Source organism: Vulpes vulpes, chromosome 1 (assembly GCF_048418805.1).
Source record: "Vulpes vulpes isolate BD-2025 chromosome 1, VulVul3, whole genome shotgun sequence".
NCBI classification, from domain to species: domain Eukaryota; kingdom Metazoa; phylum Chordata; class Mammalia; order Carnivora; family Canidae; genus Vulpes; species Vulpes vulpes.
In genome coordinates this window covers 13,535,172-13,562,484 of record NC_132780.1, presented here as the reverse complement: position 1 = coordinate 13,562,484, position 27,313 = coordinate 13,535,172, and the positions used below count along the sequence as shown (strand labels likewise).

Here is a 27,313-nt window from a genome sequence, read left to right as displayed (position 1 = left end):
TCTCATCCCTTCTGAGTGTGTGTGTGTGGAGCGTGCTGGGAGGTGAGGGTGTGCAGGAGTGTGTAGGGTGTGCGGTGTGGATGCAGAGGGGGCGAGGGAGGGGAAATGAGCCTTCTGGGCTCCGACCTCCACTGAGCCCGCCACGATCTTGAATTTGTTAATCATTCCAGTAGCTCCGCAGCTGGGCTGCTAGTATAGTATCCATTTTGCAAATGAGGAAACAGCCAAAGGAGTTCCCTTACTCCAAGCCACACAGCTAGGAGGGAATGGGGTGAAGACTGTGGCATCCAGCACTGAAACCCCGAAACCCCTGAACTGGCCTCTCTCCTCTCTTGGGTTGTGGATTTTTAGGAGCCTCTGTGCTCATCCCGCCTTTCTCACCCCCTGAATGACTCCACGCCCTGCCACAGGCTTGCTTACCTCTGTCCTTAGCACTGATCTCTGTTGTTCTGGTTGCTCTTGACCAGCCCCCTGCTGAGTGAAGCTGGGCACATAATTGTCACGGAGACAGCCCTGACCTTGCCCTCTTGGGGCTCAGTATCCAGTAGGAGAGACAGACCTATCCCCAGATAATGATGACACAGAGTGGGCTGGGCTGGGGTGTGGGAGTTCAGAGGATGCTCTTGACTCAGCCTAGGGGGTCAGGGAGGGCTTCCTGGAGGAGGGTACATCTGAGCTGGGACAGTGGTAATAAAATTTGGGGACCAGGAGGAGAGAGAAATGTGGCTAGAGAGAGGAGACAGGTTAATGTGCACCGTTCTTTCCTTCAATAGTAATTTCTTTGTTCTGGGGACACAAGGGTGACTGTGACAGCTCTGGCTCCTGCCCTATGTTTCTCACTTCACACATTGGTGCCCCGCAGGACATTTATAGCCTGCAGTTCTATTTATTTTATTTTGTCTTTTATTTATTTATTTTTTTGGGTTCTCTACTTTTGGCCTACATAATGTTTAAAAATATTCTTGACTTGGCTCCCAAACGGAAAAACAGGAGTACTTCATTTAAAAGTCTTTATTTGCAGCTTCTCCCAAATTGGAAGTTTGGGTGACCTCAAGCCCATCTATCCCTCTGGGTGACCATAGGCTGGGAGATGGGATCTGGGCTTTCTAGCTCACTAAAGTCTCCACCGTGCCCTATTGTCTCCTGGCTAAGAAGACTGGGTGCCAGTTGTTATTTACCATGGAGGTTGTGTCAGGGGCTTCTTACAGTGGAACGTGTAATGTTCTTGAATGTCTGTTGAAAATGAGATGCAGGGACGCCTGGGTGGCTATGTGGTTGAGCGTCTGCCTTTGGCTTGTGTCGTGATCCCAGGGTCCTGAGATTGAATCCCACATCAGGCTCCCTGCATGGAGCCTGCTTCTCCCTCTGCCTACGTCTCTGCCTCTCTGTGTCTCTCATAAATGAATGAATAGAATCTTAAAGAGAGAGAGAGAGAGAGAGAGAGAGAGAGGGATGCAGACTGAGTGAGCTGTGGGTTTGGTCAATCATCTTACCTGGTTGGCTGGAGGGCCACCCAGTTAGAGACCCCCCCTCCCATCTCCTCACCCCAAATTCCTCTTTCCTCCAGACTAAAACCTGTGCTCCCCAGCTTGGGGCTAGCAGGGGCTGGGCCCCTGGATCTGGATGGAGCCGGCTCACCGGGCCATGTGTGCTTCTGGCGAGTGCTCCATTATTCACATTGGATTAGGGTCCCCTGGGCCCCAACTCTGAGCTTCCTGTTGGGTTGAGGCAGGAGCAGCTGTAATTACATCTCCCTCCTGCCTCCCACCCCTCTCAGCCGGCTCCAGCCTAGTTGCATCATGTCTGTGGGAGCCCCGGGGGAGACTGGGGACAGAGAGAGCCAAGGATGAGCTGGGGGGCTGGGGAGGATGGATGCTGGGAGGGAAGTTGCCAGAGGATTCTGGAATTCTCAGACCCAGCATCCTTGCATCTTAGAACCTGAAATGCATAGGCATCAATCTAGAATCACAGGACCTCAGAAGGCTGGAATTCTGGAGTCTTTCAGCTTTATGGGGCCAGAATCCTGTTCTTTTGTCCAGTGAGGATCCAGAGCTCTGCACTTCGAGAGTGTAAGGATTTCTTGAGCCTCAATTGTTGGGATGTCCTTTTAGCCCTGAAATCTTTGGGCTGTGTAGTGTAGATCCAACTTCCTTCACATTCCTGGTCTTGGGGGATGGAAGTCAGGAGAAGCAAGGGGACTGGCTGACCCTGTGTGGGGAAGGGAGGGTGGGCAGGAAGGAGGTTCACCTGGAGGAGGTGGGGCAGGGAGGTGGGAAAGGGCAGTGCTAGATGAGCTAGACAGGGCAGGTCCTGGGTGGCCAGCATCCATGCATGCAAACCTGGATAATCTTGTTAGCGGGTATGACTCTGTAGTGCACCAGCTTCTGGTTACCTGCTATTCCTTCCGGCCAGCCTCAGCTGTGAGGTCAGCTCTGGGGTCAGAGCCAGGCCAAGAGGCAAAAGGGGTGACCGCCTGAGGAAGTGTTTGCTGCTAGCAGTCCCCTCCCAGCATCCCCAAACGCTGAGGGCCCATTGGCTGGCCCTCCCATGCTGTCTTCCCTCTGGACCCCACCTGCTCCTAGCAGTGCTTGGCTCTGCCCAGGGGGCCTAGGGGAGGGGCAGCGCCCCCCCCTCCCCGAGCCACAGCTATGACTATCACTTATTGGAGTCTTTCTGAAGCCCCACCTCGCTTAATTTTCAGATAACCCCCAAAAGGACTCTGTTTATCCCCATTTTACAGACATGGAATCAGGTACAGGGAAATGACATCACCTGGCCAGCTGGGGCTTGAGGTTGGAGTGGGCCAATGGATGAGTGTTGTGGGGGGCTGGAGGTGTTGGGGGGCCGGAAGGACAGAAGTGAGGGTATCCCAGGTGACGAGCACAGGCCCAAAGGCAGGGGAGGGATGACAGGGCCAAGCCCTTGTGAGCAGGGATGAGAAGCAGAAAGGTAGGTAGGCAAGGGCCCATTTGGGGTTCAGGAAAGGGTGGTAGGCACCACAAAAATGGCCCCTGATTGAAGGCGTTGGCACCTGCCAATGAGGGACAGGTCAGGATGGACACAAGGCAACTTCTTGCAGCAGCAGGAGGGCATGGGTGGACAGATAGGCTCAGCGGGTATGAGCTGCTGATGGGGTGTGTGCCAGTGTGTGTGTGTGTGTGTGTGTGTGTGTATGGGGAGGGGCCAGTGTGTGTGTACAAGGTGGGGCCAGCCTCTTCCCAGGGCAGGGTCAGGAGGATGGACAGCAGGGAGTCAGGAGAGGGTCGGGACCGGGCAAAGTGAGGCCTTTGCTCAGCAGCACGTCAGATGCAGGCCCGGGCAGGCAGCTGGAGACACAGGCCAGCCGGCGGGCGTGGGACAGACCCAGGGCTGTGGATGACTCAGCGGACGACCTGGCTGCCCAGGCTCCGGCCCTGACCTTCCTCTCCCATCGTTGTGGCATGCCACTTGGGGACATGCCTCCATCAGATGGTGCCCTCCGAGCCCCTCTGCGCCCCTCGCCCCCGGCACACAGTAAGGGGGTGACAGTTTGTTGAACGAATAATAATGATAACAGTATTTGAGGGCTTCCTGGAGGGCAGGCAGGGGGGATTCTGTGTCTGATCCGCACACCACACCCCAGGACGGGCATGGCAGCCACTTGATGAAGGACATCAAGGCTGAGCTAGGGGAAGGCATTTTCTAGGGTCACACAGTGGGTGAGCGACTGGCAGGGGGCTGGAGGGGAGGTTCCGCTCTCTTCCCACGGCGCTGGGCAGCCCGTCCGCGAGTGGACACCCACGGGTAGACACAGCCATAAAGAAGCACATGAGCCCACAATAAACAGACATGCACAGACACACAAGATGCGTGAATAGACACAGATGTACAAACAGGCTGGAGCGCAAATAATGCCCACCTGCTGCGACAGCGCGCACGCACCCCCTCACGGTAACATGCTCACTTCTGGGCCGCCTGGGTGGCTCAGTCCGTTGGGCATCTGATCTTGGTTTTGGCTCACTCAGGTCAGGATCTCGGGGTCTGCACTCAGCCTCAGCAGGGAGTCTGCTTGTTCCTCTCCCTCTGCGCCTCCCCTGCCTCAAATAAACAAATACATAAATAAAAATAAAAAACAATGCTCTCTTCGGTGACACAGGTCCCACAATATCATAGAGACCCACACATGAAGTTCATACGTCAGCACAGCGCCTTGCGCACCAATCCCCCAAGAGCCCATGTCCCTCCCCTCCCAGGTATGGGCTGGCTGCTTCTATCATCTCTGAGCTGTCCTCCCTCTTCTGCCCCAGTCCCTGGTCCTTCTGAGGACACCTGAGTCCTGTCCAAGCAGTGGGAAAGGAGGAAGACTGATGCCCCCACCCGGAACAATTCCTCTCCCAACTTCTGCCACCCTGGAGGCCACCCCCTCATAGGCCAGCTGGGGCAACCTCTCAACCCAAGGCACCTGAAGGAAGAGGAACCCTTTCTGGCCCTGGCTGTGGGTGTGGCCACAGCTGGGCAGGATGACAGGGTTCCCAGAAAGTGGGGTGAAGGGTGTGGGTCACTGACCCAGCCCCAAGGACCTCCCATTATTGTGCCGAGCCTACAGCTGAAGCAGGGTTGCAAGGGCTCCCGGCTCCCAGTGGCATAGGTGGGCAAACTGAGGTCTGGAAGGGGGGCAGGATGCCTAAGGCCACATTGGGCCTGGGAGCAGAGTGGACTTCCTGAATGCTCAACAGTCAGTCCCTGGTAGGGACAGGAAGCCTGGGGGGGGGGGCTGGCAAGAGGAAGGAGGCTTCAGGAACCAAAGCTATCCCCCCACCCACCCCACCCTACAACTCCCCTGATGCTGCCACAGGACATAAGCCCGCCAGGCATCATCCTTCATTAATATGATATAACTTCCTGAGTTCCCTCTGGCCTGAGTTCCCTCTGCAGCCTGGGGACTGCAGAGCAGGGCGGTGGGGGGACCACTCAGCCAGGAGGCCTGTGACCCACGGGGCTGCAGGCACCTCTCTAAGCTCCCGGTATGGCTGGAACTGAGGCCGGAAGCTGGGGATGCCAGCTGAGCTTGGGTGATAGGGAGAGGGGGGAAGGGGTGAGGGAGTTGTGGTCACCGAGGGGCATGGGTCCAGAGAGGGGAAGTCTGCAGCTACCCAGTGTTGTCCAGCCCTTGGGACTGGGAACATGATACAACATGTGGCCATGGATGGCCACCAGGCCCAGGAGGCCGGGATTACCCCATTGTACAGATGAAGAAACTGACAGGCACACTGGCTTCTCATTCTCACCCAGGTTGTCGTGCCACAAAGACGGGGTGGAATGGGGGCACAGGGACTCGAGTCAAATGAGTGAGCCCCTGAGTTTGTAATTTCTCTGCTTAAACTGCCTCCCTCAAAAATAAGAGGTGGCTGAGAGGGCATCTGGCCGTTATGGGTGAGGGGAGGCTGTATGGAAAGCCACTGACTCAGTGGGAACGGGGGCTGGTGACCGCTGTGCCGGCAGCTGGGACGTGTGGGCTGACCGCACTGGCCCCCAGGGTGGTGGCTGGGGGTGTGTCTGGGGAGGTGTGGGAGAGATGGATGTGACAGTGATCTTAGAGTCTTGAACTGCTGTCCGTGGCCAAAATATTATTCCTGGAAGTCAAGGTCTTCAGAGCTTGGCCTGGGGCCTGGGACTGTCGGAGTGAGAAGCAGGAGGGTGGGAGGGCAGTCCCCTTTGATGCTCTTGGAAGTCCTGGGGCCTGTCCCCAACAGACTCTTGGACACCAAGTCCATCCTCCCTGGAATCTCTCCTCCCAACGCTCCCACTGGGTGGATGGGCTTGCACACAAGGACAGGCATTTTTTTCCCCTCTAGCTTGGCCACCTCCTTCCCCAGCCTTCTGGAAGGACTGAATTGTGTTGGGGGGAACAGAAATCTCAGTAGTGCTTGTAAAACACTCCATCCGGGAGGAATTTCCTAGTCATTTCTCAATCCCTGGGCAATGTCCTAACCCCAGGGCCTGGAGCCCAGAATAGATCTCACAGGCCATCCCCAGACAGTTTCTCGGACTGGTCAGCCGTGCCCCTCAGGTCTCGTCCTGGTGTGCTCCAGAGCGGGATGACTCAGTGATCCCCATGTGGGGCCACTGGGAGAGACCTACATGTGGGGAAGTGGCAGGTGGCTCAGGGATGGGACTTTGAGAGGAAGCAGGGAGGGGAGGCAGAGGGGAGACTGGGCTGCACTGGGCTGGGGAGCTGGAGGGAGTGAGCAGGCCAGGGAAGTGGGGAGGGAGCCCTAGGGGAGGGGGGCAGCTCTGGAGCTGGCAGGGGGAGGGAAGGCGGGGCAGCCGGAGGAAATGAAAAAGCCGGGGCGAGCGGGCTAGATGAGAAGGAGGGAGGGCGGGGGAGGGAAGGAGGCTGAGAGGCTGACACAGCGCAGAGAGCAGCTCAGCCAGCAGAGCGGAGAGCAGGGGACAGAGCAGGGGACAGGGACAGGAGGCAGAGGTGCGGTGAGGAGGGGGTGGAGGGGTGCTGGGGAGTGAGAGGGTGAGGCAGGGGGGAGACGGGGTGGACAAGGAGGGGAGAAGTGCAGAACTAGGGAACTAGGGAACTAGGGCGAGGGAAGGACGAAGGAGAGAGGGAGAGGAGAGAGACAGCCGGACAGCAGGCCCCGAGAACTGGAGGGGGTGTGACCATGGGGAGGGCGGTGGGCATCTGAGTGGGCCTCAGGGGCGCCCGGCTCCCCACCCCCGCTCGCCCCCCCACCCCGGGCCCCTCTAGTCCAGCCCGCACCCCACCCGGAGGCAGGGGGTGCGGATGGCGGACTCTTGCAGGAACCTGACCTACGTGCGGGACTCGGTAGGCCCGGCCACCAGCACCCTGATGTTCGTGGCGGGCGTGGTGGGCAACGGGCTGGCACTGGGCATCCTGGGGGCGCGGCGCCGGTCACGCCCCTCGGCCTTCGCCGTGCTGGTCACCGGGCTGGCGGTCACCGACCTGCTGGGCACTTGCTTCCTGAGCCCGGCCGTGTTCGTGGCCTACGCCCGCAACAGCTCGCTGCTGGGCCTGGCCCGGGGCCGGCCCGCCTTGTGCGACGCCTTCGCCTTCGCCATGACCTTCTTCGGCCTGGCCTCCACGCTCATCCTCTTTGCCATGGCCGTGGAGCGCTGCCTGGCGCTCAGCCACCCCTACCTGTACGCCCAGCTGGACGGGCCGCGCTGCGCCCGCCTGGCCCTGCCTGCCATCTACGCCTTCTGCACCCTCTTCTGCTCGCTGCCCCTGCTGGGCCTGGGCCAGCACCAGCAGTACTGCCCGGGCAGCTGGTGCTTCATCCGCATGCGCTCCGCCGAGCTGGCCGGCTGCGCCTTCTCGCTGGCCTACGCCAGCCTCGTGGCCCTGCTGGTGGCCGCCATCGTCCTGTGCAACAGCTCCGTCACCCTGAGCCTCTGCCGCATGTACCGCCAGCAGAGGCGCCACCAGGGTTCGCTGGTCCCCGGCCCCCGGGCAGGAGAGGACGAGGTGGACCATCTGATCCTGCTGGCCCTCATGACGGGCATCATGGCCGTGTGCTCCCTGCCTCTCACGGTGAGTCCCCCCTGCGGCTGGGGCGGGGTGGGGGGCAGTGCCTATCTCCCAGATGGGGACGCTGAGGCCTGAAGAGGTCAGAGGCTCTGTCCACCATCAAACAGCCCCCGACTTTCTGGGGAAGTCTCTCCCCATTTGCTTCTGGCCCATTTGACTCCTCCTGACCCCTTGGTCTCCCCACCTTTTCTATCTCTAGCTACCCCAGCAACACACCCCAGCCTTCCCCTACCCCTGTAACGATAATAAGATCCACCATTCATTGAGCACTTGTTGTGTGTCCACCCTCTGCCCTGCGGTTTTACAAATTCTCTCTCGCGTGATCTTTAAATGACCTTAGGCACCCATTCTACAAGCACCAGCAAGGAAAGGAACGAAGTTCCTGTCCTGTCGCTATTTTTACAGATGAAGGGTGATGGGTCTTACAGAGCCAGGTCTGGTCCAAAGGCTTCTCTGACTCTAGAGTCTGATTTCCCCATCACTTCCCACCCCAGCCGCACCCCGCCTCTGCCTGGGACTCGCCTGACCTTGCCCCTTGGCTGCAGAGCTCCTGCCTGCCTCCCAGGAACTGGAGTGGGTTGGTCACCTGGTCCCCGGTACTGTGGCACCTACCTGGTCATCCCCACCCCCCACCCTGCCCTGTATTTTGGGCCTCAGCTTCTCTTTTTGTAAAATGCAAGGGCTGCTCCTCAAAGCTTTGGGGGGGATTAGAGATGACTCACAGACTGGAAATGTGGAGAGACACCCAGCCATAGCCCCAGGACTTACCCACATGACCTCTGCTCCCTCCCTCCAGGCTGGTGGTTTCCTGGGGCTTTCTCTCCCTCTGCTCCCCGGATGCATCTCTTACTTACTTTTCATCTCATCTTTATTTCCTTCCCCTTTTGAATGGCACCCTCCCTCATTCCTGCCAGTAATCAAGTGCAAGGAGGGGAGGGAGGGTTGGGGTGTATGTGGGGTGGGGGCAGGGGACTCAAGGGAACCCCTGGACATCCCCACCCTGCCCCCAGATCCGAGGCTTCACGCAGGCCATCTCCCCGGACAGCAGTGAGATGGGGGACCTCCTTGCCTTCCGATTCAACGCCTTCAACCCCATCCTGGACCCCTGGGTCTTCATCCTCTTCCGCAAGGCTGTCTTCCAGAAGCTCCGGCTCTGGCTCTGCTGCCCGGGCCCCAGGCCTACCCTCCGTGACTCGCAGACAACCCTCTCCAGGCTTGCCTCCGGCAGGAAGGACTCAAGGTCTCCCGCTGCTCTCGGGGGGATGGAGGGGAGCTGGGTACCTTTGTCAGTCTGGGGCGAGGGGCAGGGGGCACCGTTGCCCCAGGCACAGCGATCGGTCAGCACTGTGGGAGCATCATCCAAGGTGGGGTCTGCAGCAGCCTGCTCCCTCTGCTGACATCGGCTGCCCATCATCTCCTGTCCTGTCTTCTGGGTGCAGGAGCCAGATGCTCAGGGGCATGGCTGGTGGAGGACGAACGGAGATGAGTCCCGGAGTCCTTGCCTGCCAGGATCTTTACCCCCTGAATGAGGGGCCAGGGGGCGATCAGCTGCTATTTCCTTATTTCTCCTCTTTCAGGATGGCCACGACAGGCTCTGGGAGAAGAGGGCGGGACAGAGGGAACGTTTATCCTGGATCCCAAAAAGAACGGTTCTCTCAAAATAACCAGGGCCCCAGCCGGCCCAGTCTGGCCCTCGCTTGCCCATCCATCTCACTGTCTAAATATTTAGAAGGCAGAAAAGTTCCCAGAAGCTTCTGTGCACTCAGGTCTGCTCTAGTCCGGGTTCTGGCTCTGACCCGCACTCATTCAGGGTGCCTGGCTGCCTACCCCAAGCCCCCAGGGGACAGCCCTGACCTCTCCCAGGCCACTCCGAAAGTGGCCTCCTGGGAGCCAGAGATTCTTGGACAAGCTCCCTGCCTCCCTTCACTCCTGATTTCCCATCAGACTTGGAAGCCCTGGCCCCCCAGGGGGAGGACAGATGAAGGAGAGACTGCTACGTTGTAGGTGGCACTGATGGACATGTGCCGGGGAATCTGCATGGCTCGGTGGGCGGCAAGATGTGGACTGTGGGGACCCAGGTGTGGGGGGAGATGGAGTGGCCGCGTCCAGGCCTCCCAAAGGCATGGGAGTTACGGATCCCAGGGACCACCTGGGAACACAGCCCTAAGTCCTGAGCCTGTCCCTGGATGAGTAGCTGTCGCTTGCTTACAAAGCCTGACCTCAACCACCTATGTTGTCCGAGCCCTCACAAAAATTTCATTCATTTATTCAACAGCTGGTAGGCACTGACTCTGCAGGTGCTGGAGACACAGACCAGTCTCTGCCCCACCCTCCTGGGCTCCACAGAGGTGATTTCCAGCCTTGGGGACTCTGGGTGCCATCCTCTGCCCTCAGAGAGGCCTAGGATTAGCAGTGCTCTGAGAGTGAGCTGACTGGCAGGAAAGGAAGTGGTGTTTAGGGGATACGAGAAAGCCCATCCCCTCCACCCCCAGCCCTACCTAGTTCCCCTTCACACTTGCTCTAGGGTTAAAAGCACGGGATCCAGTGTTAAAAGGGTAAATGTACACCCTGGAACAGGCAGGGTAGGGAGGCCTCTGTAGAGATGACAGCAGCTAACATCAGTGAGTCCTCCGCCCTGCTCATATTGGAGACTTTCCACAGAAACTAGAATCAAGGTCCAGAGAGGGTAATCGCCAGCCCTCAGTCACACAGCAGTCTGTAGGTGAAGCTGAACGTTCTGTCTCCAGAAGCCTGCTCACTTGTTTGGCTAGTGGCTTTGGCTCTTTGTGCCTTGGCTTCCTTTTGTGCAGAGTGGCGATCATAATCTAGAATTCAGTTTACAGGGTTGTGTGGGGTTATTAACTGATTCCCTCTGATAAGCAGCTGAGTAGAGGGCCTGCCTGGAATAAATATCACAAGAAATGTTACTGTTACTGCATCCTGTCTTTGCTATTGTTATCTGTGGCTAGCTGGGCGAAGGTGGGCTGGAGAAAAAAAACCAACATTTTGCTACCTTGTTTTTTCAACCACTATGATCAAATCATATTACAGCACAAGAGGGTGTCTGGGAGAGTCAAAAATAGTCAAGATGATTGAGTTAGTTGGTACTGGTTTCCTTTTGGGGTAATGCAAATGTTCTGGAACTCGATAGTGCTCAGTGTTGTATCACATTGTGGATATACTAAATATCTCTGAATTATACACGTTTAAATGGTTAATTTTATGCTATGGGTATTTTGCCACAATAAAAAAATATGTAATCCTAAAAAAATTTAAGGGTGTTTAGAATTTTTTTTGACATTTTTGACATTTATGACTCTTGCCAGAGTGACATATTGGTTGAATTTAGTAATAAAAAATAAGCTGACCTGTACAAAAAACAAACAGGGCAAGTGGAGTCCGGCCTTTGTCAGCAAACCTGGCCCGGCCTCAGTGGGAACCCATCCAGAGGGACTCTCCCCCAGCCCCAAGGGTAGTGGAAAAGGATGGGTGGGTGGAGGGATCCCAGAGGGACCTTTTGGGTGGGAGGCATGAGAAAGGGAGCCTGCCTGCCTGTCCAGGCAGGACCCCCAAGGGGGCGCTCTCCTCCGCCGTTTGTGCTGTCCCAGCAAGTGGGTCAGTCTGTCTATCTTGCCTCTTAGGGCTCGCTAAATTATGGCAGCACAGGGCTGGGCATTCCAACCTACCCCATCCAAGCCTGGGGTGGGTGCTATTATCATTCCCATTTTGCAGATTTGGATGAAGGGGAAGTGAGGATTCAGTACGGAAGCTTGCTCTTCTTTTCTTTTCTTTTCTTTTCTTTTCTTTTCTTTTCTTTTCTTTTCTTTTCTTTTCTTTCTTTTCTTTTCTTTTCTTTCTTTTCTTTTCTTTTTTTTCCCTTCCTTCCTTCCTTCCTTCCTTCCTTCCTTCCTTCCTTCCTTCCTTCCTTCCTTCCAGATTTTTATTTATTTGAGGGAGAGAGAGGAAGCGAGTACAGAGGGAGAGGAAGAAGCTGACTCTCCACTGAGCAGGGAGCCTGATGTGGGGCTGGATCCCAGGACCCTGGGATCATGACCTGGGTCGAAGGCAGATGCTTAACCCACTGAGCCACTCAGGGGCCCCGCAAGCTGGTTTTCCGCTGGCTGTGACCCACCAGGCCTGACATCTCAAGAATCCGTCCACCCTCTGCATCCCGCTGTATCATTGCAGACTCCCACCACCTCTGGCCTGGATGTGTACACTATCTTCCAGGTCAGAGGCTCTCAAGCGTTTCCTGCCCCATCTATCTGTCTGCAGCCCCTTTGGGAGGATTTAGAAACTCCTTTCCTAGCTGGTGTCTTGACCCCTGACTGTCTTCCCTGCTCGCTTCCGGAGCCCGATCCAAGCGGTCACTCCCCTGCTTGCCAAGCTGGGAGCTGTCCCACCGCCTGGAGGCCGAGGCCAGCTCCCTCGCTCTCTGCTCAGCCACAGCAGACAGCCGAGATCTCTCTCAGGGCCTGTGCATGACCTGTCGGGCTTCCACCTCTTTGGTCATTGAGCCCATCCCTCTTGGAGCAGTGTTTTCCCTTCTTTTGTCAAAAGCGTGCCCTAGCTTTTCAGGTCCCACTTAAACTATTCCTTCTCCTTTAGTTTTCCTTTAAAGATTATATTTTTAGGTAATCGCTATGCCCTGAGATCAAGGCGCCTGACCCACTGATTGAGCCAGCGGGCGCCCCTATTCCTTCTCCTTAAAGATTTATTCACTTATCTCAGGCACTTTGGAGCTCCATGGTGGTGCTCCCTGCAGCCTGCCCTGGCACAGACATTTGCTCACTCAGCAGGCTCTTATTGATGCTGGGGACATGGCGGTGACACACACAGCCCTGGCCCTGCTCTCCTGGGGTTCACAGTCCAGAACGGGCAGAGCTGAGAGGGGACACCTGAGAGGGGAGGGCTTCTTGGAGAAGGGGATGGCTGAGCTGGACCTGAGGACTGGAAGAAAGTGAGCTCAGGATGGAGGGGTGCTCCCGTCGTGCTCACAGTTCTGCCTCTGGCCTCTTACCCTCTTGTTCATTTCATTAACTCCAGAGTCCCTGGAATCTGCTCGGGGCCCTGGACTGCTCTGTGCCTGCTGGGGATACAGCGGGGATTGACACTGCCTTGGCCCTATCTCACTCACATTCCAGCGGGATGACAACTTAATAATCACAGAACTAAATATTCCAGTAAGCAGAAAAAAAGATTTGTGAGCCAGGATGAGCGGAGAGAGCATAGCCCAGGGGCCTGCCCGGTGTGGCGGAGCATCAGGAAGCCCCTGTTCATTTATAACTTCATTCTATTCATTTTGGACTTCCTAGAACTGGGCCTGGCCCACAGATGGGACTCCAGCGCGGGCACACACACACACACACACACACACACACACTCTCTCTCTCTGTCTCTGGCTCTCCGGGCCTTCTGTACTCATTGCCCCACCTGCTGGCCACACTGGGAGTGGCATTTAGAAGTGGTCCCTACTCTGGGGAAAGTGAGGGGCCCTGGGTGTGCACCTCCCGCTGTGCCCCTGGGCTAGTCAACCGCTAAGGAGAGGTGTGAGCTGGTCTATTGGACCCGAGAGCCAGAACTGGATGTGATTCCCACTCTCAGCCTCCTGCCCTGGGCTGGAGTCAGCCCTCTCAGGGCCTGCCCCATGTCCATTAAAAGCTCAGAGTGCCATCTATGCATCTTTGATTAATAAAGAACGGGAAAGAGAAGTCATGATTATTTAATAAAGCAGCCTATCTGGGAGTAAAAGTCTTTCAAAACATAGGGCCCAAGGCGGGGAAATAATGATAGGCGGTAGAGCAGTGCAGGCAACGTGAGGCAGCGGTTGAAAGCATGGGTGTTTGGGATCCAAATGATCTGGGGTTTTGAGACTCAGCTCAGCCACTTCCAAGAAGTGTGGTGCAAGAGGCTTTATTTGCCCGGGGCTTCCAGTTCTTTAGTGTCAGATCTTGATCATTATTCCATGCCTATGAGCACCCTCCAGGGGGGTTGCATCCTGTTAGGATTCAATCTGGCCTGCGTGCCAGTCAAATGCAGTAGATCTAGAAAGTGGTTGGCACAAGCCTCCAAAGTGGGTATTTTTATGATCTTCCTCTAACAGTGTCATTATTATTCCCCATTTTGCAGATGGGTAAACTGAGGCCCAGAGAAGTAAAGTCACCACCCCAAGGTCAAAGTAGGAAGTGGCAGAAGCAGACCTTGAAGTTTAGGGAGTGCACAGACTCGCTGGAGCAAGTGCTCACATTGGGCTTGGAGCCCAATTCTGTGGGTCACCGAGACTTGTGTTTCTCTCAACTGTGAGACTAGAATTTTCCATAGGTGTCCTGGCAGCCAGGAGGGCAGCTCCCATCTTATACTTTACCACTGTGACCCCAGACTCAGCCTAGGCTTCCTGCTGGCTCTGGCTTGCCTGAAGTCAGTTTTAAAATTACTATTAAAAAAATTAAAAAAAAAAAAGACTATTTAGGAGCACCTGGAGGGCTCAGTGGTTGAATGTCTGCCTTTGGCTCAGGTCATAATCCCGGGGTTCTGGGATCGAGTACCGCATCAAACTCCCTGCATGGAGCCTGCTTCTCTCTCTGCCTATGTCTCCGCCTCTCTGTGTCTCTCATGAATAAATAAAATCTTAAAAAAAAATACATCTACTCTGAAGGCAGGAAGCTGAGAGCATGGACTCTTTGGGGTTGACTTGGGTTCAAACTCCAGCTCTGCCATTTGAGGCTTGCCTCAATAGTCTTGGAGTAATCTCTTCACTCTTCTAGGCCTCTGTTTCCTAGTCTGGATTCACGCCTCCAGCCCAAATGGTTGCCTGCAGGATTCCCCCAGATGGAGGCAGAGCTGAGAAGAGAGTCTGCGGAGTAAAGAATGGCCGGCACTCGCCGGACCCCAGGCCTAGTTCCTGTGGGCTCCCTCAGGCCTCAGCTAGCCCCAGTGCTACCACTCCCATTTTATGGACAGGGCCATCTGCCTGAGGTCACGGAGGCAGCCAGGCATGCCAGGCCCACAGCTCTCGTCCCTACGCTCTACTTCTGCTATACCAACCGAGAGGCAAGCCACAATCAGCTGGCAGAAAAAGGGGACAGAGGAGCTGGGGTTCCGGAAAAATGGCCTGCTGCTCCGGACTTCCCCACCCACAGAACTGGGCTCAGCAACTGGCCCACACCAGGAAGATCCAACCTGGGCCTAGGTCTCCACCACAAGGAAGAACCCTGGGGCTGGGCTTCTCAGCCCTTCTAAGGCCAGGTGAAGATAAGCCAAAGCAAGGTTATTTTTATTCCACTGGATTTGGGCTCTGATTCCCTCCTGCCTAGCCCCTGTGGTGGTCAGGGTACAGGTCACAAGTTAGATGGTGTCTGTTAACTGTTCGTTCACTGCACCCCTGAACAGCAAGCAGGTGGGATGTGCAGTTGGGGGCAGGGCGCCTATACTTTGAGGAAAGCCCCTAAGGATTCTGTTTAATGCCTCCACTACAGAACCACTGGACCCCAGGCCTTTCTTCTTCACAACCGCACTTGTAGCAAGGAAGTTAAGGGGCTTTTTGTTTCAAATCTCCTTGTCTCGTGCCCTCATAGGGAGTTGACTAAAGCTCTGTGAGCTTGGGACCGTCTGGCGTGTGGGCCGCTTGACTGACACTGACTCATTCAGTGAATGTCACCCCTTCCCCAGAGCACCCTGAGAATCCCCCACCTGGTCTCACCCCCAGGAGCTGCTTCTTTGCTGTTCCCTTGGGTGACTCCTCCTCCCCTCAACTATAGGGAGTGCTCGCCTTCAGGTCTTGGCACAATGGGCTGCTCTCGTGGCCCTGGACTGGCCCCAGGCCTGGCCAGTCCTCATCATGCACTCATTCAAGTGACTGACACCTGGGCTGGGACTGGTCTTCCAGGGGCACCCCCTCTTAACTACGGCAAGCGTCAAAGCTGATTGGCTGCATCGCCAATCAGTATCATGCCCTCAGTGACCATGAAACCTGGCTGGGGTCACAAGTCCTCTCGGCTGCCATGGCAAGGAAAAGGCTCTTGAGGGAGCATGGAGGACAGGCTCAACCAGGGCAGGGCTGCAGGGCCCATGCAGGGAGCAGGCCCAGAAACAGAGACAAGAGGGGAAGACCCATGTCAGGTAGTCACTGTATTTTATTGGAAAACATTGATATATATTTTTCTTCACAGCTTGAACTGAACACAATATTGCCCGGTTTAAAAAAAAAAAAAGAAAACAAACCAAAAAACCAAAAAACCAAAACCAAAACCGAAACACTCCGAAAATGTCCACAGCCTCACACCTACCTGCCCTTACCCTCAGCTCTTAGCTAGGTCTCCCACTACGCCCGTCCCTCCCCTCCCTTCCCCCAGAGGCTGGGTGCCAGAGGGCGGATGAGGAGATTCTCAAAGCTGGGCAAGTCTCAGGAAAAGCCACTTGCACAACCTGGGTTCGGGGGTGGGGAGGGCAAGATGAAATGAACAGAAAAAGGAAAAGAAAAATCCAGACGACTGAACTGCCCACATTGACTTACTTGTCCCAGAGGCGAAAACCAGAAGCAAGGTCACGGATCATGCTCTCCGCTGGGGGAGTATGGGGGGCAGGCAGGTGGGCGCGGGGAGAGAGGGCACAGAGACAGCACAGGTGTTAAGGAGCCAACCAAATCACCACGGAGAAGCAGGAGGGGCCAGCTGACCAGGGAGCAGAGCTGTCCTTGGCCACCACCCCCCAGGCAGCTAGCCCTCTAGACTGTTTTATTGCAGGTTATGTTCTCTCCAGAGCATGGTGGGGCTCATCTGCCCTCTCCCCACCCTTCAGCTAGCCCGGTATGGTTTCTTGACAGGATTAGTTTCAAGGGGCATAAAGAAAAAAATAACCAAAGGGTAACCTGTACATGACAAAGCAATATCCCCACATCTGTTCCAACAGGGGACCTTCGTGCGGGTGGGCAGGTGCATCACGGCGGAGCGGCATGGGACGTTAGCACCAGGTATTTACAGAACAGCTGGAAATCGCTTTTAGAAACATGGGCAGGTACAATTTGCAGTGGCCAGCTGAGCAGCCCCCACCCAGCCCAACCTCAGGAAGTCAATCGAATGGTTTCAGAATAGCAGCCAATGGGATCTGAGTGTTGTTCATTCTATCTGTCCCCTTCTGTGAGTCAGCCCCCTCAAGTGGTAGAAAGAATGCCAACTTCCAAGACTCCCTTGCCCCTCGACCCAGTCCTGGACCATATCCAGTCAACACCATAACTCCTCAATTCTCCCCCACCCCCCAGTCCTTCTGGAATGCCTCTCTCGGCACCCTTGCCCCAAGAGGCTGCTGGGATATGCACACAGAATCACAGGGCTGGTTGCATGCAACAGCAGAAGGCATGCTCTTCTGCCTGGGCGAGGCCTCATCCCCTCCCTAGCAGGTCCTGGGACAGGGCTGGCAGCCACCCCAGCACCCAAAATAAGATGACACACGAAAGGAAACAAATCAAAACAGGAGAGCCACCCGGGCTGGAGGAGGGCAGAGGCTCCCCTAAGGGGAATGGGGCTTCATCTTATGAATGCATCAGGCCTTGGAAGATGTGAACGGAAGGGGCGAGGGCAAAAGGAAGAGATGAGGGGCATGGGAGGAGACTTAGGAGGGAGAAAGAGCAATCATGCAGCTTGGGACAAATCTTTTGTTGCTTTATCAGATTCTCAGTCAATCAACTGGTGTTTGCTAGAACCGGGGAACGCAGGGGAGTGTTGAAGAGAGAGCGCGCGCGCGAGAAGAGAGATCACGAGAATGGGCATCACCAGCTGCCCAGGGGCCTTCACTTGGCAGTCATCATCTGTACAAACTCTGTGAAGCGAAATGAGAGAAGAGCAGGTCAGCGGGGCAGGCAGGCCGAGCCAGCAGTGCCCCTGACACGAGGGACCTGGGGCTCTCACCAGAGACGGGGCCTGGCGGCTGCTCACCTTCATAATTGACCTGGCCGTCTCCATCGATGTCAGCCTCTCTGATCATCTCATCCACCTCCTCATCGGTCAGCTTCTCACCCAGGTTCGTCATTACATGACGCAGTTCAGCAGCGCTGATGTAGCCGTTGCCATCCTGGGTGCGGGGACAGAGGAAGACTCTGAGCCTGAGGCTCTGTCCGGAGGAGGGGACCTCCTGAGGTTGTGGGGCAAGTTGGCAGTGGAGCTGGCACAGGGACCTGGGCCTCGTGGGAAGTGGTGACTCAGCGGCTCTGGTCATGCTGGGCACCTGGGACCGCAGCTGTCCCATCCCTCGCTGGAGCCTCAGAGCCAGTCTGGCAAAGGACTGCTTACCTTGTCGAAGACACGGAAGGCCTCTCGGATCTCCTCCTCACTGTCTGTATCCTTCATCTTTCTGGCCATCATGGTCAGGAACTCTGGGAAGTCAATGGTCCCATTTCCTAGAAGGCGGGGAAGGGAGTTGGGAATGCTTGAGGCCTGGGCCCTGGGAGATCACCCTGGAGCCCTGGCACGGGAGATCTGGGCTCATCCATTGCCCCAAGGGGGGCTCCCAGTGGCTGCGAGGAGCGACGGAGAATGAGGCTGCCCACCCACTCCGTGGGGCTCACCATCTGCATCCACCTCATTGATCATGTCCTGGAGCTCTGCTTCAGTGGGGTTCTGTCCCAGGGATCTCATCACTGTCCCCAACTCCTTGGTGGTGATAGTGCCATCTCCGTCCTTGTCAAAGAGGGAGAAGGCCTCCTTGAACTCTGGAGTAAGAGAGAAAATGATGCAGAGGTCAAGGGCCACAGGGAAAGCCCTCTGTGCAAGAAGGCAGACAGAGTCCTTCCTGAAGAAGCCAGAACAAGACTCCCCAGTATTAGCCCCTCACATCGGTGCTTGGGACAGACCCCTTCTTCTGTCAACACTTATTAAGCACCTACTTTGTGTCAAGTAAAGCTACCTGTTCAGCCAACCTTGCTCGGTGAGGACCGAGGGGAAGCAGGCTGACAGCTGTCCTCAGATAATTCTACATTTTTTGTTGATCCCTGGCATTTATGTCATGATGTGGACAACAGCCAAGAGAAATCTCTACCTGCAGTATGCTAGCCCAGGTCAACTGGCTGGGAAGGGTTAAGAGGCTGCACAATGCCTTCGGCGGGGGCCATGTCCCTCCTGGCTGCTACTACTAGCTCAGTTCCCCGAGTGCCCAAGCCACTGGCTTCCAGAAGAGAGGAGCTGAGCGGCCCGTGTGTGGTGGGGCGTAGGGGTGGGAGGTAGCAGAGCCTGGGGTAGGTGGGGGGGAATGGAGGGAGAGGGGACGGCTGCCAGGCCAGGATGAAGAGCTAGTGGCGCTGAGTGGGCAGACCACAGCTGGGGACGCATCAGGAGCGGGGAGGAGAAGCACGTGGCTGTGGCCCTCCCACTGGGCCCATTTTGGCACCTGGTGCTCCCTCCCCCCCAAAACCCTCAGAGAACAGATGCCTGGCAGCCTATTCCCAGAGAGTGTGGGCTGGGGGTGAGGTGGTGGACAGTTTGCTAATGGGGACGGGGTGGAGAGCGTAGTGTGTGTTTGTGTCACATAAGGGCAGAGTTGGGGCGTGGGTGGCAGGTGCAGCAGTAGACACACACACAGCCGAGAAGCTGTATCCCCGAGCCTCTGGGCCATGGGGAGATGGGGAGACAAGTCTCTTTGGGGATACTAGCAACTCCCTGGGCTGAGGTCCTGTTGTTCTCGTGGCGGGCAGGGCATGGGTCACGGGGGTACCGAGCTCATGAACACTGAAAATGAGGCAGTTCTCCAGCTTTCCTTGGTGGGTTTCCACAGTCACTGGGGGCCAAAGTTTAGAAATTTAAAGTGTGACTGTGTGTGGGGGGGTCGGGGGGCGGTGGAGGAAAGGAGAGAAGGCAAGTCCCCTCCTGCCTCCTCCCTGATATGGGCATTTGATACTCATCGTGGAGCCTGTCAGACCTGACAGCAAAGCTGGGGTTGGGGTAGCTGCCAGGACCCAGGGCCCCATTCTGCGAGTCCTCTCTCCTGTTTGTTTTGTGCTGGCCCGTGGATCTGGAGATACCCCAAGATCTGGGTTCTATCCTTAGCAGCTCCAGATCTTGAGAGAGGAATACCGAGAAAGCCCATTCAGTCACACAGTTGGCCTTTCTGGGGCTAAGGGGCCAGGTGGCTACAAAAATGACCTAGGTGCAAGTTCAGGATTTTTTTAGTTTACTGGGGGATAGAGAACAATTCCTGTGTTTGACCAACAAAAATTTATAGGGTGCCTACTATACATTCTGGGCACTGAAGATACAGCAGGGACCAGCAAAAACCAAGCCCTGACTCAAGGAGCTCAAGACAGCATGTGAAGACACAAAACCATTCCAGAGAGTGAGAAAGGCTACAAAGGAGATACAGAGTGACGGGACAGAGCGGGAGTCAGGAAAGGCCTCTTCAAGGTGACATCTGACTGGAGGCCCAGAGGACTGAGGAGGAGCTGGGGAGAGTCGCTGCTGGCAGAGAAAAGTGACTGTAAGCACGTGCAAAGGGGAGTGCAAAGCATAGGCAAGTGCAGAGGTGGTAGTGACAAGCCATCTCCTGGGTGGCTCTGAAAGTGGGACAGGAGCTCAGCAGCCCCACAGGGAGGCTCACCTTCAGAGCCCAGCTGGCAGAAGCTGGGACAGAGCTGGGTTCACCCTGCAGCCACTGATTCATAAAAGGCCCCCAGATAACCCATGGCCAGAAGAGGAACAGAGTTCTGGCATCTGGGAAATGCCTGTATTAGGACCATGGGGGTTTTTGGTGTGAGTGGGGTGCAATGTGTTCTTATCCACAGTTCCCAACATTCTAAGCACAGGGCACAGCATTAAGTGGTGGAGGCGGCACACGTGCTCATCTGTCAGCTGCTACTCCCGGCCAGAGTTAAGATTTGCCTGGGGATGCAGAGGCCTTCCCAAGCAGGGCGGGGAGGAGTGGGATAGGCAGGCTCACCTGCGATCTGCTCCTCAGTCAGCTGGTCAGCCTGGAAAAGCAAGAAGGAGAGAGTCAGTCACTGGGCTAGCCAGCGGTGGTCAGTACATCCTGCAGGCTCAGCCCAGCCCCCCTGCTGGTAAGGCCAGTTTCACATAGCATCCCACGCACCTGGGCAAAGGAGGTGCAGGCCAGAGTCAGGGTCTGAAGGAGAGCCAGGTTCTGGGATAAAGTCTGGTGATTCAGGAAGCTTGGGAACTAAAATGGGCTGGCAACCCAGGCTTGCCTGACACGAGGGTGATTCAGTTGCCCAGACCCAAGGGCTTCCAATCCCAACCCAGTACTTTGGAGCCACAGTGGGTGGGGAGACATCCTGCTCCAGTCCCAAACCAGCTGTGCTGGCACAGCACGGGTTCGCGTCTCAGTGTCAACGCTGCCACCAGGAGTCCCAGAGGCTGAGTGAAGGGAGCAGTTGCCCTAGAGGCCTAATCGAGCAGCTCTAGAAGGCTCCAAACTGAAACAGGCCAGTCCTTGGGTAGGACAGAGGGAAGATGTCTGGGGCTCTTTGCTAGTTTCTGTGTCATCTATTTGGAGGCACCAGGTCCAGGCAACAGTGGATGCAACTGGCAAAAATTCTCCTAACCAGCAGCTCTGAATGCTCCAATTCAAAGAACCCTGGTCAGGCCAGAGGCAGCCATGGGGTACTCTTCTGTTCTGTTTCTTTTGGGCTGGAAGGGCCAATGCTGGGGAGAGGGCTGCAGGAGGCAGCAGCAATGGCCCATGGCCCAATGGCTGCAAAGGCTGTAGGACTGAAGTGAGGTTCCCTGGGTGCCGCTGCAGTTTTTAACCCTGTCCAGCCCTGGCCACTCCGGGGACTGGCCAGTCGGTGGCAGGCAGCCGTTGCTGCATGCGGGGTTTGGGGGTGGGGTAGAGGAGAGGCAAAGACTAGCTTTTTCTGCACCGGTGTGCTGGGAATCAGCCAGGTATAGGGATCCTTTGGAGGAGCTGGGGGGGGGGGGGCTGCGTCCCAACGTTTAGCATTAGGCAGCAAGTACATGAATTTTCTTAGGTTTTGGTAGATGCTGCCAAGAAGGCACCACCCTGCCTGGTGCCCAGATGACTGCCTCCTCCTTTACTTCCTTCTACAGTCAGGAGAAAGGCTCTAGCCTTGAGGCTGGGAGCCCTCAAAACTAGTGCAAACTATCTGCATAGTGGTTCCAGAGCTTCCATGGAAGCTAGCAATGACCCTCCCACCCCCACTCCGTCCCAAATACTAAGAACTGGTCACATAAGAACTGATCTAAAATGTCCTTTACCCCCCCCTTTTTTTAATCTAAGGGAAAAGGAACTTGAGCCCAAGCCCCAGAAAGGCAGAATGGGAGGGGAAATCAGTGATGATGACAGAGAGACAGCTAAGGGAGGAGGGAAGAAGGAAAGTAGAGAAAGAAAAACACCACACACATATATTCTGGAAAAGTCCAAAGTCTAAAGGGAAGGTGAGGAGGCCAAATGGAGACACTTCTGCACTGCCTTCAAAAAAGACTTGGGGCTGCTGGGCTCTAAATGCCAATCCGTCGGCTTCAGCCGGGGAGCCCCCTGCTCTGGCCACTTCCCTTGGCTCCCATGGACGGGGCGGCCTGCTCCTGACACCCGAGGAAGCTGCCGGGGGGAAAGTGAGAAGATGGGATGGGCTTCTGGTTACCAAGGCCAGGCCATCATGCCAGGGGAGAGGGAAGAGAGACCCAGAGTAACGGTCTGGGGAGGAGGGCTGCCATTCCATCTGCTTCTCTCCCATTCTCTTCCCCTGGCCTAGAATGGAAGAGGCTAGCCCAATCAGGGGCCTGCCCACCCCTACCACACCACTCCGCAAGAAGCCCACTGCTTCCCACCTCTGGGCAACACGTTAGGGGCTGGACAAGCTGGCCCACATGTCCAGGAGTGGCTCTGAAGGCCTGTGTCTGCCATTCCCCGCCGACAGGCACAGATGCGGTCTGCCACGCTGGGTTACAGAGCTGCTGCAAATAGGCGTGGCTCTGCCTAGGGAGCCCGTCAGACACTCTCCCTCCGGGTTAGGAGACCCTCTCCCCTGGCATGGTGCAGGAAAGGTTCCAGCTCCGAGCTACAGATCTCAAGGCATGGCTGAGGCTCACAGAACTGATCACCCCAGGAACTACCATCACTGGGGACCCCTTCTCAGGATTTCTTCTCTTTCCAAATCTGAAGATTTTTCAGCTTTCATAAAAATTGTCTCCAAAATAACCCAGCTGGGCTACTGCTTCCTCATCCCTCATCTTAGGCTCCAGCAAGGGGCCGGACAAGAAAAAAAAACCCTGGGGTGGGGGAGGGAAGAGGGTATTATTTCTCGGCCCTGACCCAGCCCCCAGCCAATGCCAGAGAGCAGTGTTAGATGAGATCAGAAACCAAGGCCAGGGCCCCTCACCCGGGCCAAGGAGGAGCCACAGAGCTCAGGGCCAAAGTCCAAGTCCGGTTCGCAGTGACTTGTCCCACCCATACCTTGCTGATTACAACTGGGAAGAGAAACTAACTGGGGCCAAAGCTCAGGTCCTATTTGTGAAGTGGGGGGTCACCTGGCCCCTGCCAGGACTTCAGGGCCCCCTGAATGAGATCCTGCTGGGGGAAAATGGGGTAGCGGCAAGAGGAGCCACCAGGTCTGTGTCAGCAAGTATGAGATCTGATACACAGCAGCGGCTGCTTGTTCTCCCCAGCCTTGCCAGGGAGGATGGCTGCGCACGGTTCCGAAGCTGAGCCTGGGGGGGCTGTGGGTGTTGTGGGTGGCAGGGAGCAGGAAAGAACTAGGCTGCTGGTTTTCTCTCAAAGCTCCAGCTGTGTGAATTAACAGAAGCACTCAGTGAGGGCCCTGAACAGAACAAGTGGCCCTTAGGCAGATGAAGGGGTACCTTTGGAGGTCCTCTCTGTTCAAGCTCTGCAGCCCCCACCCCGAGGCCACAGGAACAGGCGTCCGATTGTCACCGACGCCACACTGTACTGCACTGTCATTTGGCACAAGTGAGGAGATGCAGAACACTGCACGGGGCTGGAAACCACAAGAAAAGCAGCACTCCTGTTTGGAAAAAGCCGCTCTCTTGGTCTGAAAGGGGCAGCAAGGGGGTGAGATTCGAGGCTTAAAAGGCTGGCTCATTTGATGCATCCCAAACTTTGATCCCCCCCACCCCCCATTTCATGCGGCTTCAGTGCCCAATAGGGGCCTCGACAACTCCGCCCACCTGCTCCCACTGCTGGGGTGCCTCCTGCCCAGCCCCATTCTTCCTGGGGAAGGGGGACCATATGGCCACTCCCTTCGGCCTCTGCAGCCCACTCCCCATCTAGACTGAACAGTCTTTGTCCTAGCCTTTCCCTGGAGACTTCCAGGGAGCTGCCCACATCCACCTCCAAATGTAGGCCCACCTTGGCTGCCATTCATTTTCTCCAACAACCACCCCCCCTCCTTCCACTTCACCTCCCACCACCCAAGCCAGTGAGTCCTCTCCTACCCCTACCTTCTCATGGACCCAACACCACACTCAGTCCCAGCCCTCTCCCACGAAAACCAACCTCCCTAGTTCAACAGCCTCAACCCTACTAGTAACCTCAGAACCTTTTCTGGCTGCCCCCCAAATCAACCACGAGGCCTCCTGTTCCCCCACCACTGGCGAACACCAGTCTCGCCCTTCCCTCTTAACCACCTCCCCGACCCCAATCCTTTTCAGTCCCTGCAGGCTTCCAGAGCATCTTCTAACCTCCACTGCCACCCACCCCGGGCTTTTCCTCCCTGAGCTTGCACCTCACCCTCCTCCTCCTTCCTCTGCAATGCTGGTCTTTCTGAGAACCACCCCCCCTCCTCTCCAGGGTCTGATCTGCAGAAGTCGCCCCCATCCCTGCCCCTCTCCCCACCCAGGTCCAGCTACACGCGGCGCCCTCTGGGGAGCTCCCCGGCAGCCTGGCCTCCCTCGGATCCCCATTCCCCGCATCCTTTTAGGACCCAAAGTCTTCATTAGGGCTCGAATACCCCCTTCCCCGGCCAGTGCTTCCTATCTCGCCTCTCAAGGGGTGCAAACACCGCACCTCAGAGACCGAACGCCCCACCCTGCGTCCAAAAGCCCTTTCTGAGGGTCCCGATGCCCCATCCTGGCTTCAGATGCCCCCTCTGAGAGCTCGCGTGCCCATTTTGGGGTCTGGACACCCCACCTGGTAGTAAAAGTCGCTTTTGAAGCCCCTAACCCTCTTCTGGGATCCAAACGTCCCGCTCTGGGTTCGAACGCCTTGCCCTCCGACTGGGGGGCCGCGAGGGATCCGGGGGCGCTCGCCGGGGCCGCGACACCCCCACGCCGGGTCCGCTCGCCCTCTCGGGAGTCCTGCCCGCCGTGCCCGCCTCAGAGCCCCCAGCCTGGGTGGCCCCCAGCCTCACTCACCATGGCGAGGCCGGGGTGTCCGGAGCGCGGGGATCAAGGTTCCTCCGGCGGCGGCAGCAGCTGCAGCAGCTCGAGCTCCGCCGCGCGTCCGCGCCTCCACACTCACTGCCCGCAGCGCGCGCCGCCGCCGCCGCCGCCCGCCCCAACGGTCCTTCAACGGCCGCCGCGCGCGCGCCCCGCCTCGCCCGGCCCCGCCCCGCCCTGCCCGCGTGCCGCCGCACTGCGGTCCCGCGGATCCCTCCGCGCCCCGCTGCGCACCGGCGGGCCCGCGGATCTCTCGCGCCCGCTCCACGCGGGGCTGGGCTTTGCCTCCGGCCGCGCGCGCACCCCCCTTCCCTGCCCCCCTCAGTCCCTCCCTCCCGCGCGCGCGCGTCCCCGCCGCGGGACTACTTTCCGTCGCCGCGCGCCCCGCCCCCTGCGTCCCCTCCACTCGCCTCCCCGGCGGAGGGGCACCTCTCGGCGGCCTCGTGACGCGTCCCTGTGTGAGCCGCGCCGCTATTGGGTCCGCGCCGCGGAGGAAATGAGAGCGCGGCGCCGATTGGTCCGGCCTTCCCTGCAATGCGTCAAACTGGGGCGAGCCACTGCGTGGTGGTGGTGGGGAAGCCCGAGGTGTGTGGCTGCGAGAAGCCGTGAGGTGTAACGAGGCGAAGGGAGACGCTTTGTGGCTGTTAGAGATGCAAATATATCGTCTCGGTGGTCGGGGGGTGGTAAAAGGGCTGGCGGAAGATGCAGGAGGACTATCCGGGCTCTCCCCTCTAACAGATGGAAGATGGTGCGATCCAAAATTCTGGGGTCTGGAAGCCCCGCCCCCAACTGGGCCCTAGGAGGTGGCGGGGTCTTCAAGGTTCTGCTCCTCCAGGGAGGTTTCCACCTGTCCAGGCGGGTGTCTGCGCCCTGAGAGACTCCGCAGGTGTGCGGGACTCCGGTCCCCGCTTCACGCTCGATCAGCTCAGAGTCTGTGCAATTGGGGCCGTCACAGGACAGCCTCTGGGAACAGGGCACTCATTCATTCATTCATTCATTCATTCACTCATTCATTCAAAAAGCATGAATGGGGCGCCTGCTGTATGCAGGGACCTGTATTGGGCTGGGCTGGCCTGGGCTCGGGAGGCCATACTTCCCAACCATTCTCCTAGTATCTCCTAGACCCACCTGATTCTTGCACTTCTTGTTCCCAGGTTCCAGCCATAGGAAGAAAAAGAGTAGGAAGGTTAGGTGAAAATTGTTTACTGGAGCTCAGAAACAAGCTTATTTTGTTTAGAATAGGAGCTGCCGGGATCCCTGGGTGGCGCAGCGGTTTAGCGCTTGCCTTTGACCCAGGGCGCAATCCTGGAGACCTGGGATCGAATCCCCCATCGGGCTCCCGGTGCATGGAACCTGCTTCTCCCTCTGCTTGTGTCTCAGCCTCTCTCTGTGTGACTATCGTAAATAAATAAAAGTAAAAAATAAGTAAAAAGAAATAAATAAAAGTAAAAAATGAGTAAAAAGAATAGGAGCTGCCGTTCCTTTTTTTTTTTTTTTAAATTTTTTATTTATTTATGATAGTCACAGAGAGAAAGAGAGGCAGAGACATAGGCAGAGGGAGAAGCAGGCTCCATGCACCGGGAGCCTGACGTGGGATTCGATCCCGGGTCTCCAGGATCGCGCCCTGGGCCAAAGGCAGGCGCCAAACCGCTGTGCCACCCAGGGATCCTGGAGCTGCTGTTCCTTTAGGTGTAGGTTGAATCAGTGAGAGTCTTTCCCTGGGTTTTTTGGATCTGGAGTCTGGGGCAAGAAGTCTTTTCCTTATGGGGGCATCTGGCTAGCCTGTGTCTCTGCCTCTCTCTCTCTCTGTCTCTCTGTGTCTCTCATGAATAAATAAATAAAATCTTAAAAACAAAATCTTAGGGGTGACTGGGTGGCTCAGTTGATTAAGCGTTTGCCTTCGGCTCAGGTCGTGATCCTGGGGTCCTGGGATCCAGCCCAATGTAGAGCTCCCTGCTCAGCAGGAAGTCTGCTTCCTCTCCCTCTGCGCCTCCTCCCAGTTCATATTCTCTCTCTCAAATAAATAAGATCTTAAAAAAATAAAATCTTAAAAAAAAAGTCTTTCTTTATAGGTTGTGACGCTTTGAAGGAATAGGTCCAGAGCTATCTGTGGCTATTTTGCCATTCCTGGAGGAGAGAATAAAACTGACACCAGGAAGAAGCAAATAAGTGATGGGGTGAGAGTCCTGCTGACATTTACTTCCCTGGTTCCAGTACTCTTGAGGCCAGCTGCACACCATCATGTCAGGATTTCGAGTACATGAGCTATTAAAATTTCCCCCTTATCCCAAATGGAGTTTGAGTTCAATTTTTATCACTCGCATCCAAAGAATTCCAGATGGATATGAGCTGGGCTAAACTCTGTCTTGGTCATTAGCACTGGCCCTGAAACAGAAGGCCAAGGACCTCAGTCAACATTTAC

The 27,313-nt window shown here is 56.5% G+C and overlaps 2 protein-coding genes across 2 annotated transcripts; one reads left to right on the top strand and one right to left on the bottom strand.

Annotated features, from left to right (window-relative positions):
• Window positions 1–6,374: 6,374 nt before the first annotated feature.
• PTGIR (prostaglandin I2 receptor) lies at window positions 6,375–10,811 on the top strand. Its single transcript, XM_026014145.2, has 2 exons — window positions 6,375–7,543; window positions 8,551–10,811. The coding sequence occupies exons 1-2, from the start codon at window positions 6,776–6,778 to the stop codon at window positions 8,935–8,937; spliced, it is 1,155 nt and encodes a 384-aa protein (XP_025869930.2). The 5' UTR covers window positions 6,375–6,775; the 3' UTR covers window positions 8,938–10,811.
• A 4,843-nt stretch (window positions 10,812–15,654) lies between these two features.
• On the bottom strand, window positions 15,655–25,169 carry CALM3 (calmodulin 3). The gene is made up of 6 exons (XM_026013712.2): window positions 24,868–25,169; window positions 20,459–20,489; window positions 18,099–18,242; window positions 17,824–17,930; window positions 17,470–17,605; window positions 15,655–17,353 (listed from the first exon to the last, which is right to left on the bottom strand). The coding sequence occupies exons 1-6, from the start codon at window positions 24,868–24,870 to the stop codon at window positions 17,325–17,327; spliced, it is 450 nt and encodes a 149-aa protein (XP_025869497.1). The 5' UTR covers window positions 24,871–25,169; the 3' UTR covers window positions 15,655–17,324.
• Between the last annotated feature and the right edge of the window lie 2,144 nt (window positions 25,170–27,313).